We start from the raw sequence: 13,404 nt of genomic DNA, 5'->3' as shown, positions 1-13,404 counted from the left end.
ATGCTTCTCCTGGTTGGGCGTTACCTGTAACTAAGCTCAGTAAACCTACATTTTATAATCTACAAAGGATCCATCTTCAGTTACAGCATTGGCGACAACTGGAGAAAGAACCTGTGTGAGGAAGAAAAATGAAGAGAAACTGAGTAAAAGAAGTGCTGAAAAATCTAGGAGTAAAGAAGTGGAAGCTTGAATTGTAGGGAACCCCCCCTCCCCCCCCCCCCCCCCCCCCCCCGGAAGCCCCACCACTGTCTGTTTCATCCAACAGCCTTCAGTTCCTCCAGTGTGAAGAGCGTTTAACCTACCGAACACCAATATAAGCAGATTTAGTAGGACTTTTGTGCCAACAATAGTGAAGCTGGCGTATACAGCATCTCCTTGGGTTGATGTACATGCCGTGCGGAATTAAACTGGTTTCGCTGATGCTAAAGATATGCAAGGAATGCAGCAAGCGATGCGAACATGCTGGCAGCCCTGAAAATCAAGAAATGAAGGTATGCATTAACCAACTTCATTTTGGGTAAATGTGCGGGTGAGCAGTAAAACAGACAGCTTTGATGTTAGAGGAGTGCTGGGTGTGCAGCACGCTAAGTAAGCAAACCGGCTTTGGATGCAATCAGCTGCCTGAGGGCTCAAAGGCAGTTTTATTAGTGTTCGTTTGGAGCTGCTGATAACATTGGATGGCAGCTAGTGGAAACATTCAGATCTTAATGAACTGCCATGATACTCTTGAAGTCTGCTGTGAGGATTAACTGTAATATTGTGAATTCAGACCTCTCGTCAGTTAGACTGGTGGTGAGTTAATTGTTTTTTTCACCTTACTCCTTTTTAAATATGCCTTTAGGAGTGCGACGGTTGGTTGCCACATTTAAGAAAAAAAAACACGTGGCTGCTGTGTGCTGTCCCAGGCATTCCGAGCTTGAGTGGATGCGCTGTGCCGCCCGCTTCATACTGAAATCCAGCTTTATGTGTTGCCATGTGAAGTTCTCGTGGGCAGTTTGCTAATGTAACATTTCTGAAGCTGTAATGTGCACTGCTGTGGTTGAAGGGAACAGGAAGCGGAGTACGATGCGCGTCGTAAGAGGAATGAAAAGTTCAATGTGCACTGGTTAAGGCGCAAGGAAAAAAGCTGAAATGTGGGTGGGAGCTGCAACAAGGTATTAAAGTGGCAAATTATGAGTGATTGGAGCTGTGTTGATACACAAGAACGTTGCAAGTAGAACTGAGGCAAAAAGGCATTGGAAGGCATTCAAACTACAGTCATCACTCATCTGGTGTGAACTATGTACCTGAGGAATTGTGGAGTTTAACTTGTCGGAGATTTGAGTGTAATTTCAGGTGAGAGGTCGCTTACCAAGGACTTTAAAGTGTCATTTGCTTTTTAGTACCCTAGTGCTGTGTTGTAGGGTTGTGTTAGTGTTTCATTGCAGGGTTGCGTACCCTAATGTTGCTTTTCAGGGTTGTGTAGCCTAGTGTTGTGTTGCAGGTTTGGTGTTGCGTTGATGAGTATGTTGCTTCTCCTTGTTGTAGTGTGTTGCTAAAGGGGGTGGGTCAGTCAGTCAAAAGATCTTTATTCAACATTTTGCCATAATAGCACGTATACGTTACATAGAATATAAATAACTATCAAAATACAATCCTTATAAGTTAAGACAAAATACAAACATCTTCATACAACGAAAATTGCAAGGCTAATTGTCGAAACATATCAGGAATATCCCGCAACCCTTCTAGATGGGAATATAATAGTTTACAAACATTAAAATCATGATCAACAGAGTAAAATCATAAATAATCAAAATTATGTTATTAAATGAGTACGTCGACCAGTTCATATTGATTCCTAATAACAATGGCTGATTTAATAAAACTTAAAACTGAACTGCACATTTGTTTAGATGAGTCTTTGAATACCAATCAAAGCCTCCTTATGGAAGGTAGTATGTAATTTGCGCAGAATTGGCAATATAAAAGCTTTCCTAGGAGCTAAGTAAAGTGAACAAAATAAAACAAAGTGACAAGTGCTGTGTTTAGAAAAATTGTCACAAGGACAAAGCGGTAGCATTTTTTGCTACATGCATTTCTTAGGAAAAGCCACTCTAAAATGGATCATATTTAGTCTAAAAAGAACAAGTAGAGTGTACAAAGAAGGAATTGGGAACCAGATGAAGTATGGTTCTATCAAAGTTGAAGTTGAAATCTGCTCATATAAGTCGAATGTTTTCAATTTCTCTGCTACTTGATATCTATAGTTCGCAATATACTCTATATATAGAGTTTTAACCATTTCCTTAGCATTAGCAGGCATAAACTCTGGTTTGAGATACATAATCTCCAGGTCCAACTTCCGAAAATAATTATGTACAAAAGTAACCCATGGAATCTTATTATGATTGGCTAGTTGAATGCAATCAATTAAACAGTCTTGCACTAAGCTAGCCGCAGGATTTGACCATACTTTTACCCATAACAGGAGTGGGGCGATATCAATCAAATCCTTAATATACCGTATTCCCAGCTCCTCATGACAAATAATATTAGCTATATTCTTGGGTACCAGAAGCAGCCAGTGAAGAAATGTATTCTCTATACGTTGTAAGAGGGTTGAGTTAATACATCCCCAAAGGCCCCCCCATAAGTAGCTGCAGAAACACATTTAGATTTTTAGAGCATGATAATCTGGTGGACTGGCCTATGTCCAAATTTACGGGCAAAGCGAAGAATCGCTTCCATATTTCTCTCCATTTCTTGGGCCTTTAAAATAAGATGGGGGTTCCAAAACAAAGAAGAACTTAAATGCAGTCCTAGATAACAAAAATCTTTCACCTTGGTTAAAATATTTCCCCCCATATTAAAACATTTAGTTGGCATATTTCAAGGTCCACAAATCATAACATGTGACTTTGTGAAAGGAACTTTCACATCAAGCTCTTGCGTAAAAGTTAGGAAAAGATCCATAAAATTCTGTAAACCGTTTGCTGTACGGGCAATTAAAACAGCATCATCAGCATACAGCAAAATCGGAAGTTGTCTAGAGGCCATCCTAGGAAAATCCTTGCCATTTTTTTACTAAAAAGCTGTAAAGGCCATTAATATATAACAAAAATAAAAAAGGTGCTAAAGTACAACCCTGTCTAACCCCCCACATAAATGGGAGGGGGTGGGACCTTTCGCCATACTGGCCATATTGTACTGAAATAGTAAGATCAGTGTATAATCGTTTAATCAACTCGAGCAGATCCTGATCAACCCCCATTGCATCCATAAGTGACCACAATTTCTCTCTATTCACCAGATCAAACACACTGGATAAATCAATAAAAGCTAAATGACTAGATTCTCTCCTGGCAGTAACATATTTGCTAAGAATAAGGTGCAAATTTAAGGCCTGTTCCACTGTACCTAATCCAGGCCTAAAGCCATATTGGATTGGGGAAAGAATTTCTGTCCTTATCGCCCAATCCTCAAGCTGATTCAAAATAACACTCCCCAGAATCTTTGCCATAGAATCTATAAGAGAAATTGGTCTATAGCAAGTGGGGTCGAGCCTATTGCCCTTTTTAAAGATCGGGACAATTATTGCCGTTTGCCATGAGGAAGGAATAGAGCTTTTAACTGCGCTGATCAAAACATTTGTGATTAACGGGCACCACAAATCAGGTAAAGATTTAAATAAGTCCACTGGGACCCTATCCGGGCCAGGGGCTTTCCCTGATTTCATTTGTTTAATGGCTGTAATTACCTCGTATACCTCAAATGATGCAGGGTCCCTCAATTCCGTAGCTGCCAAAAGATCTTCCCATGCTCTAGATCTAACTTCATTCTTTCTATCCTCAAGGGCTAACTTATATCGGCCCCTAGCCTGTTTCACTAATTCACGACTAAATTGAATAGTTTTAATGGCTGCTTTTAAGTCTCTATGAGCAGCTGTACAGACTGAGTTAAACCAACGTCAGTGTTTTAATCCCTGAGTAGACTTGCTGCACACTAAAGCCTCATAAATAGCACAGCTTAAAAATTCATAAGCAGCTACGAGATGGGCATAAATAGGTTGCAGCGACAAACATTTCTTAATGTATTCTATATTATGCTCTATGATAGCCTCATGAAAAGTTTTAGGATCCACTCTATCCCACTTCATACGAAGGCCAAAGTTTCTATTAAAAACTGCTTTCCCCCTGCAATCTATTCTAGATGAGACTAACCTATTTTTTAAAGGTTAATTTTATACTCAAGGGGTCACTAGCGCAATGTGGTATTATCTTAAAATCTAAAATTAGGTGGGAAACTGAGGAGCCAATAAGAATAAAATCAATTATACTACATTTAGTATTCCCCGTGTAGGTGGGTGTCTTTTGCACCTGTCTAATTGCCCTATCCCTTGCATAAATGAGATTGAATTTATAAATAAGAGTATTTAAAACTTCACCTTGGTTAGAATGGATAAAATGTGTGGATGACTCTGCCTTCAATAAAGGCACCACACATATGTGGGAGTTCCTGATTACATAACGGAACGTTAAAGTCTTACATCCAGATCATTTCTAGCTCCCTATCCTGGAGCTTCCCAGTGGAATCAAGGAGATCTGTTAACTTCTCAAGAATTCCTTGCAGGGCATCACACAGGATATTATTGTAAAAATTCAAAAGCAGGATATCCTTATTCCCTTCCATCGATAATTGGACCACCATGAAAAATGCAGAGGACCAAATTAAAGACACCTTGATTTTTGGGAGTTGTAAGGATACAAGAACCAGGAGCCCCCTACTTGCCCTTCCCGCTGAGGAGGGGAGTGCTGGCTGAAACTCAGAGTAGTACCCATCCAAATGAAAAGGGTCCACGGTCCAAGTCTCCTGGTGACAAATAACATCATAAGTGGATATAAACTCAAACAATTCTAAATTTCTGACCTTGGACCGAAGCCCTGCAATGTTCCAGCTGATCAAAGATAAAGATTTGTTGGTGTTCGGGATCCTATTCACTAAGTCCTTATTTATGGCAACATCTATTATATTTTGGGGCAAAATAACTGTGTAGGAAGTTGGCTCTGTATGTGCTATTTCAAAGTAAGGAATAGCATGCACAGAGTCCAAGGGTTCCCCTTAGAGGTAAAATAGTGGTAAAAAGAGATAATACTAATGCTCTATTTTGTGGTAGTGTGGTCGAGCAGTAGGCTTATCCAAGGAGTAGTGTTAAGCATTTGTTGTACATACACATAGACAATAAATGAGGTACACACACTCAGAGACAAATCCAGCCAATAGGTTTTGTATAGAAAAATATCTTTTCTTAGTTTATTTTAAGAACCACAGGTTCAAATTCTACATGTAATATCTCATTCGAAAGGTATTGCAGGTAAGTACTTTAGGAACTTCAAATCATCAAAATTGCATGTATACTTTTCAAGTTATTCACAAATAGCTGTTTTAAAAGTGGACACTTAGTGCAATTTTCACAGTTCCTAGGGGAGGTAAGTATTTGTTAGATTAACCAGGTAAGTAAGACACTTACAGGGCTTAGTTCTTGGTCCAAGGTAGCCCACCGTTGGGGGTTCAGAGCAACCCCAAAGTCACCACCCCAGCAGCTCAGGGCCGGTCAGGTGCAGAGTTCAAAGTGGTGCCCAAAACGCATAGGCTAGAATGGAGAGAAGGGGGTGCCCCGGTTCCGGTCTGCTTGCAGGTAAGTACCCGCGTCTTCGGAGGGCAGACCAGGGGGGTTTTGTAGGGCACCGGGGGGGGACACAAGCCCACACAGAAATTTCACCCTCAGCGGCGCGGGGGCGGCCGGGTGCAGTGTAGAAACAAGCGTCGGGTTCGCAATGTTAGTCTATGAGAGATCTCGGGATCTCTTCAGCGCTGCAGGCAGGCAAGGGGGGGGTTCCTCGGGGAAACCTCCACTTGGTCAAGGGAGAGGGACTCCTGAGGGCCACTCCTCCAGTGAAAGTTCGGTCCTTCAGGTCCTGGGGGCTGCGGGTGCAGGGTCTCTCCCAGGTGTCGGGACTTAGGATTCAAAGAGTCGCGGTCAGGGGAAGCCTCGGGATTCCCTCTGCAGGCGGCGCTGTGGGGGCTCAGGGGGGACAGGTTTTTGTACTCACAGTCTTAGAGTAGTCCTGGGGTCCCTCCTGAGGTGTTGGATCGCCACCAGCCGAGTCGGGGTCGCCGGGTGCAGTGTTGCAAGTCTCACGCTTCTTGCGGGGAGCTTGCAGGGTTCTTTAAAGCTGCTGGACACAAAGTTGCAGCTTTTCTTGGAGCAGGTCCGCTGTCCTCGGGAGTTTCTTGTCTTTTCGAAGCAGGGGCAGTCCTCAGAGGATGTCGAGGTCGCTGGTCCCTTTGGAAGGCGTCGCTGGAGCAGGATCTTTGGAAGGCAGGAGACAGGCCGGTGAGTTTCTGGAGCCAAGGCAGTTGTCGTCTTCTGGTCTTCCTCTGCAGGGGTTTTCAGCTAGGCAGTCCTTCTTCTTGTAGTTGCAGGAATCTAATTTTCTAGGGTTCAGGGTAGCCCTTAAATACTAAATTTAAGGGCGTGTTTAGGTCTGGGGGGGTTAGTAGCCAATGGCTACTAGCCCTGAGGGTGGGTACACCCTCTTTGTGCCTCCTCCCAAGGGGAGGGGGTCACAATCCTAACCCTATTGGGGGAATCCTCCATCTGCAAGATGGAGGATTTCTAAAAGTTAGAGTCACTTCAGCTCAGGACACCTTAGGGGCTGTCCTGACTGGCCAGTGACTCCTCCTTGTTGCTTTCTTTGTTCCCTCCAGCCTTGCCGCCAAAAGTGGGGGCCGTGGCCGGAGGGGGCGGGCAACTCCACTAAGCTGGAGTGCCCTGCTGGGCTGTGACAAAGGGGTGAGCCTTTGAGGCTCACCGCCAGGTGTTACAGCTCCTGCCTGGGGGAGGTGTTAGCATCTCCACCCAGTGTAGGCTTTGTTACTGGCCTCAGAGTGACAAAGGCACTCTCCCCATGGGGCCAGCAACATGTCTCTGGTGTGGCAGGCTGCTGGAACTAGTCAGCCTACACAGACAGTCGGTTAAGTTTCAGGGGGCACCTCTAAGGTGCCCTCTGGGGTGTATTTTACAATAAAATTTACACTGGCATCAGTGTGCATTTATTGTGCTGAGAAGTTTGATACCAAACTTCCCAGTTTTCAGTGTAGCCATTATGGTGCTGTGGAGTTCGTGTTTGACAGACTCCCAGACCATATACTCTTATGGCTACCCTGCACTTACAATGTCTAAGGTTTTGTTTAGACACTGTAGGGGTACCATGCTCATGCACTGGTACCCTCACCTATGGTATAGTGCACCCTGCCTTAGGGCTGTAAGGCCTGCTAGAGGGGTGTCTTACCTATACTGCATAGGCAGTGAGAGGCTGGCATGGCACCCTGAGGGGAGTGCCATGTCGACTTACTCGTTTTGTCCTCACTAGCACACACAAGCTGGCAAGCAGTGTGTCTGTGCTGAGTGAGAGGTCTCCAGGGTGGCATAAGACATGCTGCAGCCCTTAGAGACCTTCCTTGGCATCAGGGCCCTTGGTACTAGAAGTACCAGCTACAAGGGACTTATCTGGATGCCAGGGTCTGCCAATTGTGGATACAAAAGTACAGGTTAGGGAAAGAAAACTGGTGCTGGGGCCTGGTTAGCAGGCCTCAGCACACTTTCAATTGTAAACATAGCATCAGCAAAGGCAAAAAGTCAGGGGGCAACCATGCCAAGGAGGCATTTCCTTACACAACCCCCCCCCAAACGAAAGAGGATGAGACTAACCTTTCCCAAGAGAGTCTTCATTTTCTAAGTGGAAGAACCTGGAAAGGCCATCTGCATTGGCATGGGCAGTCCCAGGTCTGTGTTCCACTATAAAGTCCATTCCCTGTAGGGAGATGGACCACCTCAACAGTTTAGGATTTTCACCTTTCATTTGCATCAGCCATTTGAGAGGTCTGTGGTCAGTTTGAACTAGGAAGTGAGTCCCAAAGAGGTATGGTCTCAGCTTCTTCAGGGACCAAACCACAGCAAAGGCCTCCCTCTCAATGGCACTCCAACGCTGCTCCCTGGGGAGTAACCTCCTGCTAATGAAAGCAACAGGCTGGTCAAGGCCATCATCATTTGTTTGGGACAAAACTGCCCCTATCCCATGTTCAGAGGCATCAGTCTGCACAATGAACTGCTTAGAATAATCTGGAGCTTTTAGAACTGGTGCTGAGCACATTGCTTGTTTCAGGGTGTCAAAGGCCTGTTGGCATTCCACAGTCCAGTTCACTTTCTTGGGCATTTTCTTGGAGGTGAGTTCAGTGAGGGCTGTCACAATGGATCCATATCCCTTCACAAACCTCCTGTAATACCCAGTCAAGCCAAGGAATGCCCTGACTTGAGTCTGGGTTTTTGGAGCTACCCAGTCCAGAATGGTCTGGATCTTGGGTTGGAGTGGCTGAACTTGGCCTCCACCTACAAGGTGGCCCAAGTAAACCACAGTTCCCTGCCCTATCTGGCATTTGGATGCCTTGATAGAGAGGCCTGCAGATTGCAGAGCCTTCAAAACCTTCTTCAGGTGGACCAGGTGATCCTGCCAGGTGGAGCTGAAGACAGCAATATCATCAAGATAAGCTGTGCTAAAGGACTCCAAGCCAGCAAGGACTTGATTCACCAACCTTTGGAAGGTGGCAGGGGCATTCTTTAAACCAAAGGGCATAACAGTAAACTGATAATGCCCATCAGGTGTGGAGAATGCTGTCTTTTCTTTTGCTCCAGGTGCCATTTTTATTTGCCAGTACCCTGCTGTCAAGTCAAAGGTACTTAGGAATTTGGCAGCACCTAATTTATCAATGAGCTCATCAGCTCTTGGAATTGGATGGGAATCTGTCTTGGTGACAGAATTGAGCCCTCTGTAGTCCACACAAAACCTCATCTCTTTCTTTCCATCTTTGGTGTGAGGTTTGGGGACTAAGACCACTGGGCTAGCCCAGGGGCTGTCAGAGCGCTCAATTACTCCCAATTCCAGCATCTTGTGGACTTCCACCTTAATGCTTTCCTTAACATGGTCAGACTGTCTAAAGATTTTGTTTTTGACAGGCATGCTGTCTCCTGTGTCCACATCATGGGTACACAGGTGTGTCTGACCAGGGGTTAAGGAGAAGAGTTCAGGAAACTGTTGCAGGACTCTCCTACAATCAGCTTGCTGTTGGCCAGAGAGGGTGTCTGAGTAGATCACTCCATCTACTGTGCCATCCTTTGGGTCTGATGACAGAAGATCAGGGAGAGGTTCACTCTCTGCCTCCTGATCCTCATCTGTTACCATCAACAGATTCACATCAGCCCTGTCATGGAAGAGCTTAAGGCGGTTCACATGGATCACCCTCTTGGGGCTCCTGCTTGTGCCCAGGTCCACCAGGTAGGTGACCTGACTCTTCCTTTCTAGCACTGGGTAAGGGCCACTCCATCTGTCCTGGAGTGCCCTGGGAGCCACAGGCTCCAGAACCCAGACTTTCTGCCCTGGTTGGAACTCAACCAGTGCAGCCTTTTGGTCATACCAAAACTTCTGGAGTTGTTGGCTGGCCTCAAGGTTTTTGGTTGCCTTTTCCATGTACTCTGCCATTCTAGAGCGAAGGCCAAGTACATAGTCCACTATGTCCTGTTTAGGCTCATGGAGAGGTCTCTCCCAGCCTTCTTTAACAAGGGCAAGTGGTCCCCTTACAGGATGACCAAACAGAAGTTCAAAGGGTGAGAATCCTACTCCCTTCTGTGGTACCTCCCTGTAAGCGAAAAGCAGACATGGCAGGAGGACATCCCATCTCCTTTTGAGTTTTTCTGGGAGCCCCATGATCATGCCCTTTAATGTCTTGTTGAATCTCTCAACTAAGCCATTAGTTTGTGGATGGTAAGGTGTAGTGAATTTATAAGTCACTCCACACTCATTCCACATATGTTTCAGGTATGCTGACATGAAGTTGGTACCTCTGTCAGACACCACCTCCTTAGGGAAACCCACTCTGGTAAAGATACCAATGAGGGCCTTGGCTACTGCAGGGGCAGTAGTCGACCTAAGGGGAATAGCTTCAGGATACCTGGTAGCATGATCCACTACTACCAGGATATACATATTTCCTGAGGCTGTGGGAGGTTCTAGGGGACCAACTATGTCCACACCCACTCTTTCAAAGGGAACCCCCACCACTGGAAGTGGAATGAGGGGGGCCTTTGGATGCCCACCTGTCTTACCACTGGCTTGACAGGTGGGGCAGGAGAGGCAAAACTCCTTAACCATGTTGGACATATTGGGCCAGTAGAAGTGGTTGACTAACCTCTCCCACGTCTTGGTTTGTCCCAAATGTCCAGCAAGGGGAATGTCATGGGCCAATGTTAGGATGAACTTTCTGAACAGCTGAGGCACTACCACTCTCCTAGTGGCACCAGGTTTGGGGTCTCTGGCCTCAGTGTACAGGAGTCCATCTTCCCAATAGACCCTATGCGTTCCATTTTTCTTGCCTTTGGACTCTTCAGCAGCTTGCTGCCTAAGGCCTTCAAGAGAGGGACAGGTTTCTTGTCCCTTACACAGCTCCTCCCTTGAGGGTCCCCCTGGGCCTAAGAGCTCAACCTGATAAGGTTCAAGCTCCAAAGGCTCAGTTCCCTCAGAGGGCAGAACTTCTTCCTGAGAAGAGAGGTTCCCTTTCTTTTGCTGTGTTGCAGTTGGTTTCCCAACTGACTTTCCTTTCCTCTTGGTAGGCTGGGCCATTCTTCCAGACTCCAGCTCTACTTGTTCACCCTGTGCCTTGCATTGTGCTCTTGTTTTCACACACACCAGTTCAGGGATACCCAGCATGGCTGCATGGGTTTTTAGTTCTACCTCAGCCCATGCTGAGGACTCCAGGTCATTTCCAAGCAGACAGTCCACTGGGATATTTGAGGAGACCACCACCTGTTTCAGGCCATTGACCCCTCCCCATTCTAAAGTAACCATTGCCATGGGATGTACTTTTCTCTGATTGTCAGCGTTGGTGACTGTAAGTTTTTCCAGTCAGGTATTGGCCAGGGGAAACCAGTTTCTCTGTCACCATGGTGACACTGGCACCTGTATCCCTCAGGCCCTCTATTCTAGTCCCATTAATTAAGAGTTGCTGTCTGTATTTTTGCATGTTAGGCGGCCAGACAGCTAGTGTGGCTAAATCCACCCCACCCTCAGAAACTAGAGTAGCTTCAGTGTGGACCCTGATTTGCTCTGGGCACACTGTTGATCCCACTTGGAGACTAGCCATACCAGTGTTACCTGGATGGGAGTTTGGAGTGGAACCTTTCTTGGGACAGGCCTTGTCTCCAGTTTGGTGTCCATGCTGTTTACAGCTATGACACCAGGCCTTTTTGGGATCAAAGTTCTTACCCTTGTACCCATTGTTTTGTGAAGAGGCTCTGGGCCCACCCTCCTGTGCAGGTTTTTGGGGGCCTGTAGAAGACTCTTTACTATTTTTAGTTTTGGTTGTCTCATCACCCTTCCCCTGGGGAGTCTTTGTGACCCCTTTCTTTTGGTCACCCCCTGTTGAAGTCTTGGACACCCTTGTCTTGACCCAATGGTCCGCCTTCTTTCCCAATTCTTGGGGAGAAATTGGTCCTAGGTCTACCAGATGCTGATGCAGTTTATCATTGAAACAATTACTTAACAGGTGTTCTTTCACAAATAAATTGTACAGCCCATCATAATTACTTACACCACTGCCTTGAATCCAACCATCTAGTGTTTTCACTGAGTAGTCAACAAAGTCAACCCAGGTCTGGCTCGAGGATTTTTGAGCCCCCCTGAACCTAATCCTGTACTCCTCAGTGGAGAATCCAAAGCCCTCAATCAGGGTACCCTTCATGAGGTCATAAGATTCTGCATCTTTTCCAGAGAGTGTGAGGAGTCTATCCCTACACTTTCCAGTGAACATTTCCCAAAGGAGAGCACCCCAGTGAGATCTGTTCACTTTTCTGGTTACACAAGCCCTCTCAAAAGCTGTGAACCACTTGGTGATGTCATCACCATCTTCAAATTTTGTCACAATCCCTTTGGGGATTTTTAACATGTCAGGAGAATCTCTGACCCTATTTATATTGCTGCCACCATTGATGGGTCCTAGGCCCATCTCTTGTCTTTCCCTTTCTATGGCTAGGAGCTGTCTCTCTAAAGCCAATCTTTTGGCCATCCTGGCTAACAGGAGGTCATCTTCACTGAGAGCATCCTCAGTGATTTCAGAAATGTGGGACCCTCCTGTGAGGGACTCACCATTTCTGACTAACACATTTGGAGACAGGACTTGAGGGGTCCTGTTCTCCTTATTTAGGACTGGAGGAGGGACATTGGCCTCCAAGTCACTAATTTCTTCCTCTGTGATGTCATCATCAGAGGGGTTGGCTTTTTCAAACTCTGCCAACAGCTCCTGGAGCTGAATTTTGGTAGGTCTGGAGCCAATGGTTATTTTTTTGATATTACAGAGAGACCTTAGCTCCCTCATCTTAAGATGGAGGTAAGGTGTGGTGTCGAGTTCCACCACATTCATCTCTGTATCAGACATTATTTTGCTAAGAGTTGGAAGACTTTTTAAAGAATCTAAAACTGTTTCTAGAATCTAATTTCAAACTTTTAACAAACTTTTAAACTCTAAAAGACAATGCTAAACAGGGACTTAACACACAAGGCCCTAGCAGGACTTTTAAGAATTTAGAAAAAATTTCAAATTGCAAAAATGAATTTCTAATGACAATTTTGGAATTTGTCGTGTGATCAGGTATTGGCTGAGTAGTCCAGCAAATGCAAAGTCTTGTACCCCACCGCTGATCCACCAATGTAGGAAGTTGGCTCTGTATGTGCTATTTCAAAGTAAGGAATAGCATGCACAGAGTCCAAGGGTTCCCCTTAGAGGTAAAATAGTGGTAAAAAGAGATAATACTAATGCTCTATTTTGTGGTAGTGTGGTCGAGCAGTAGGCTTATCCAAGGAGTAGTGTTAAGCATTTGTTGTACATACACATAGACAATAAATGAGGTACACACACTCAGAGACAAATCCAGCCAATAGGTTTTGTATAGAAAAATATATTTTCTTAGTTTATTTTAAGAACCACAGGTTCAAATTCTACATGTAATATCTCATTCGAAAGGTATTGCAGGTAAGTACTTTAGGAACTTCAAATCATCAAAATTGCATGTATACTTTTCAAGTTATTCACAAATAGCTGTTTTAAAAGTGGACACTTAGTGCAATTTTCACAGTTCCTAGGGGAGGTAAGTATTTGTTAGATTAACCAGGTAAGTAAGACACTTACAGGGCTTAGTTCTTGGTCCAAGGTAGCCCACCGTTGGGGGTTCAGAGCAACCCCAAAGTCACCACCCCAGCAGCTCAGGGCCGGTCAGGTGCAGAGTTCAAAGTGGTGCCCAAAACGCATAGGCTAGAA

General features: G+C 45.2%; 1 protein-coding gene across 3 annotated transcripts in view; it reads left to right on the top strand.

Moving 5' to 3' along the window:
- The window catches only part of LOC138285381 (mitogen-activated protein kinase kinase kinase 6-like), a 376,389-nt gene that overhangs the window by 343,981 nt on the left and 19,004 nt on the right, over positions 1-13,404 (top strand). Inside the window, exon 28 of one of the 3 annotated variants that reach the window (XM_069225241.1) lies at positions 81-191. The exons of the other annotated variants lie outside the window; for them this stretch is intronic. Within the exon in view, the coding sequence (XP_069081342.1) occupies positions 81-119 (39 nt within the window). The 3' untranslated portion in view covers positions 120-191. Of the gene's footprint in view, positions 1-80; positions 192-13,404 lie in introns of those variants that run through there. 3 annotated transcript variants of the gene reach the window in all.

Source organism: Pleurodeles waltl, chromosome 3_1 (assembly GCF_031143425.1).
Source record: "Pleurodeles waltl isolate 20211129_DDA chromosome 3_1, aPleWal1.hap1.20221129, whole genome shotgun sequence".
Classification (NCBI taxonomy): Eukaryota; Metazoa; Chordata; class Amphibia; order Caudata; family Salamandridae; genus Pleurodeles; species Pleurodeles waltl.
Note: the sequence above shows the minus strand (reverse complement) of the source record. Positions and strands in the feature narration are given on the sequence as shown.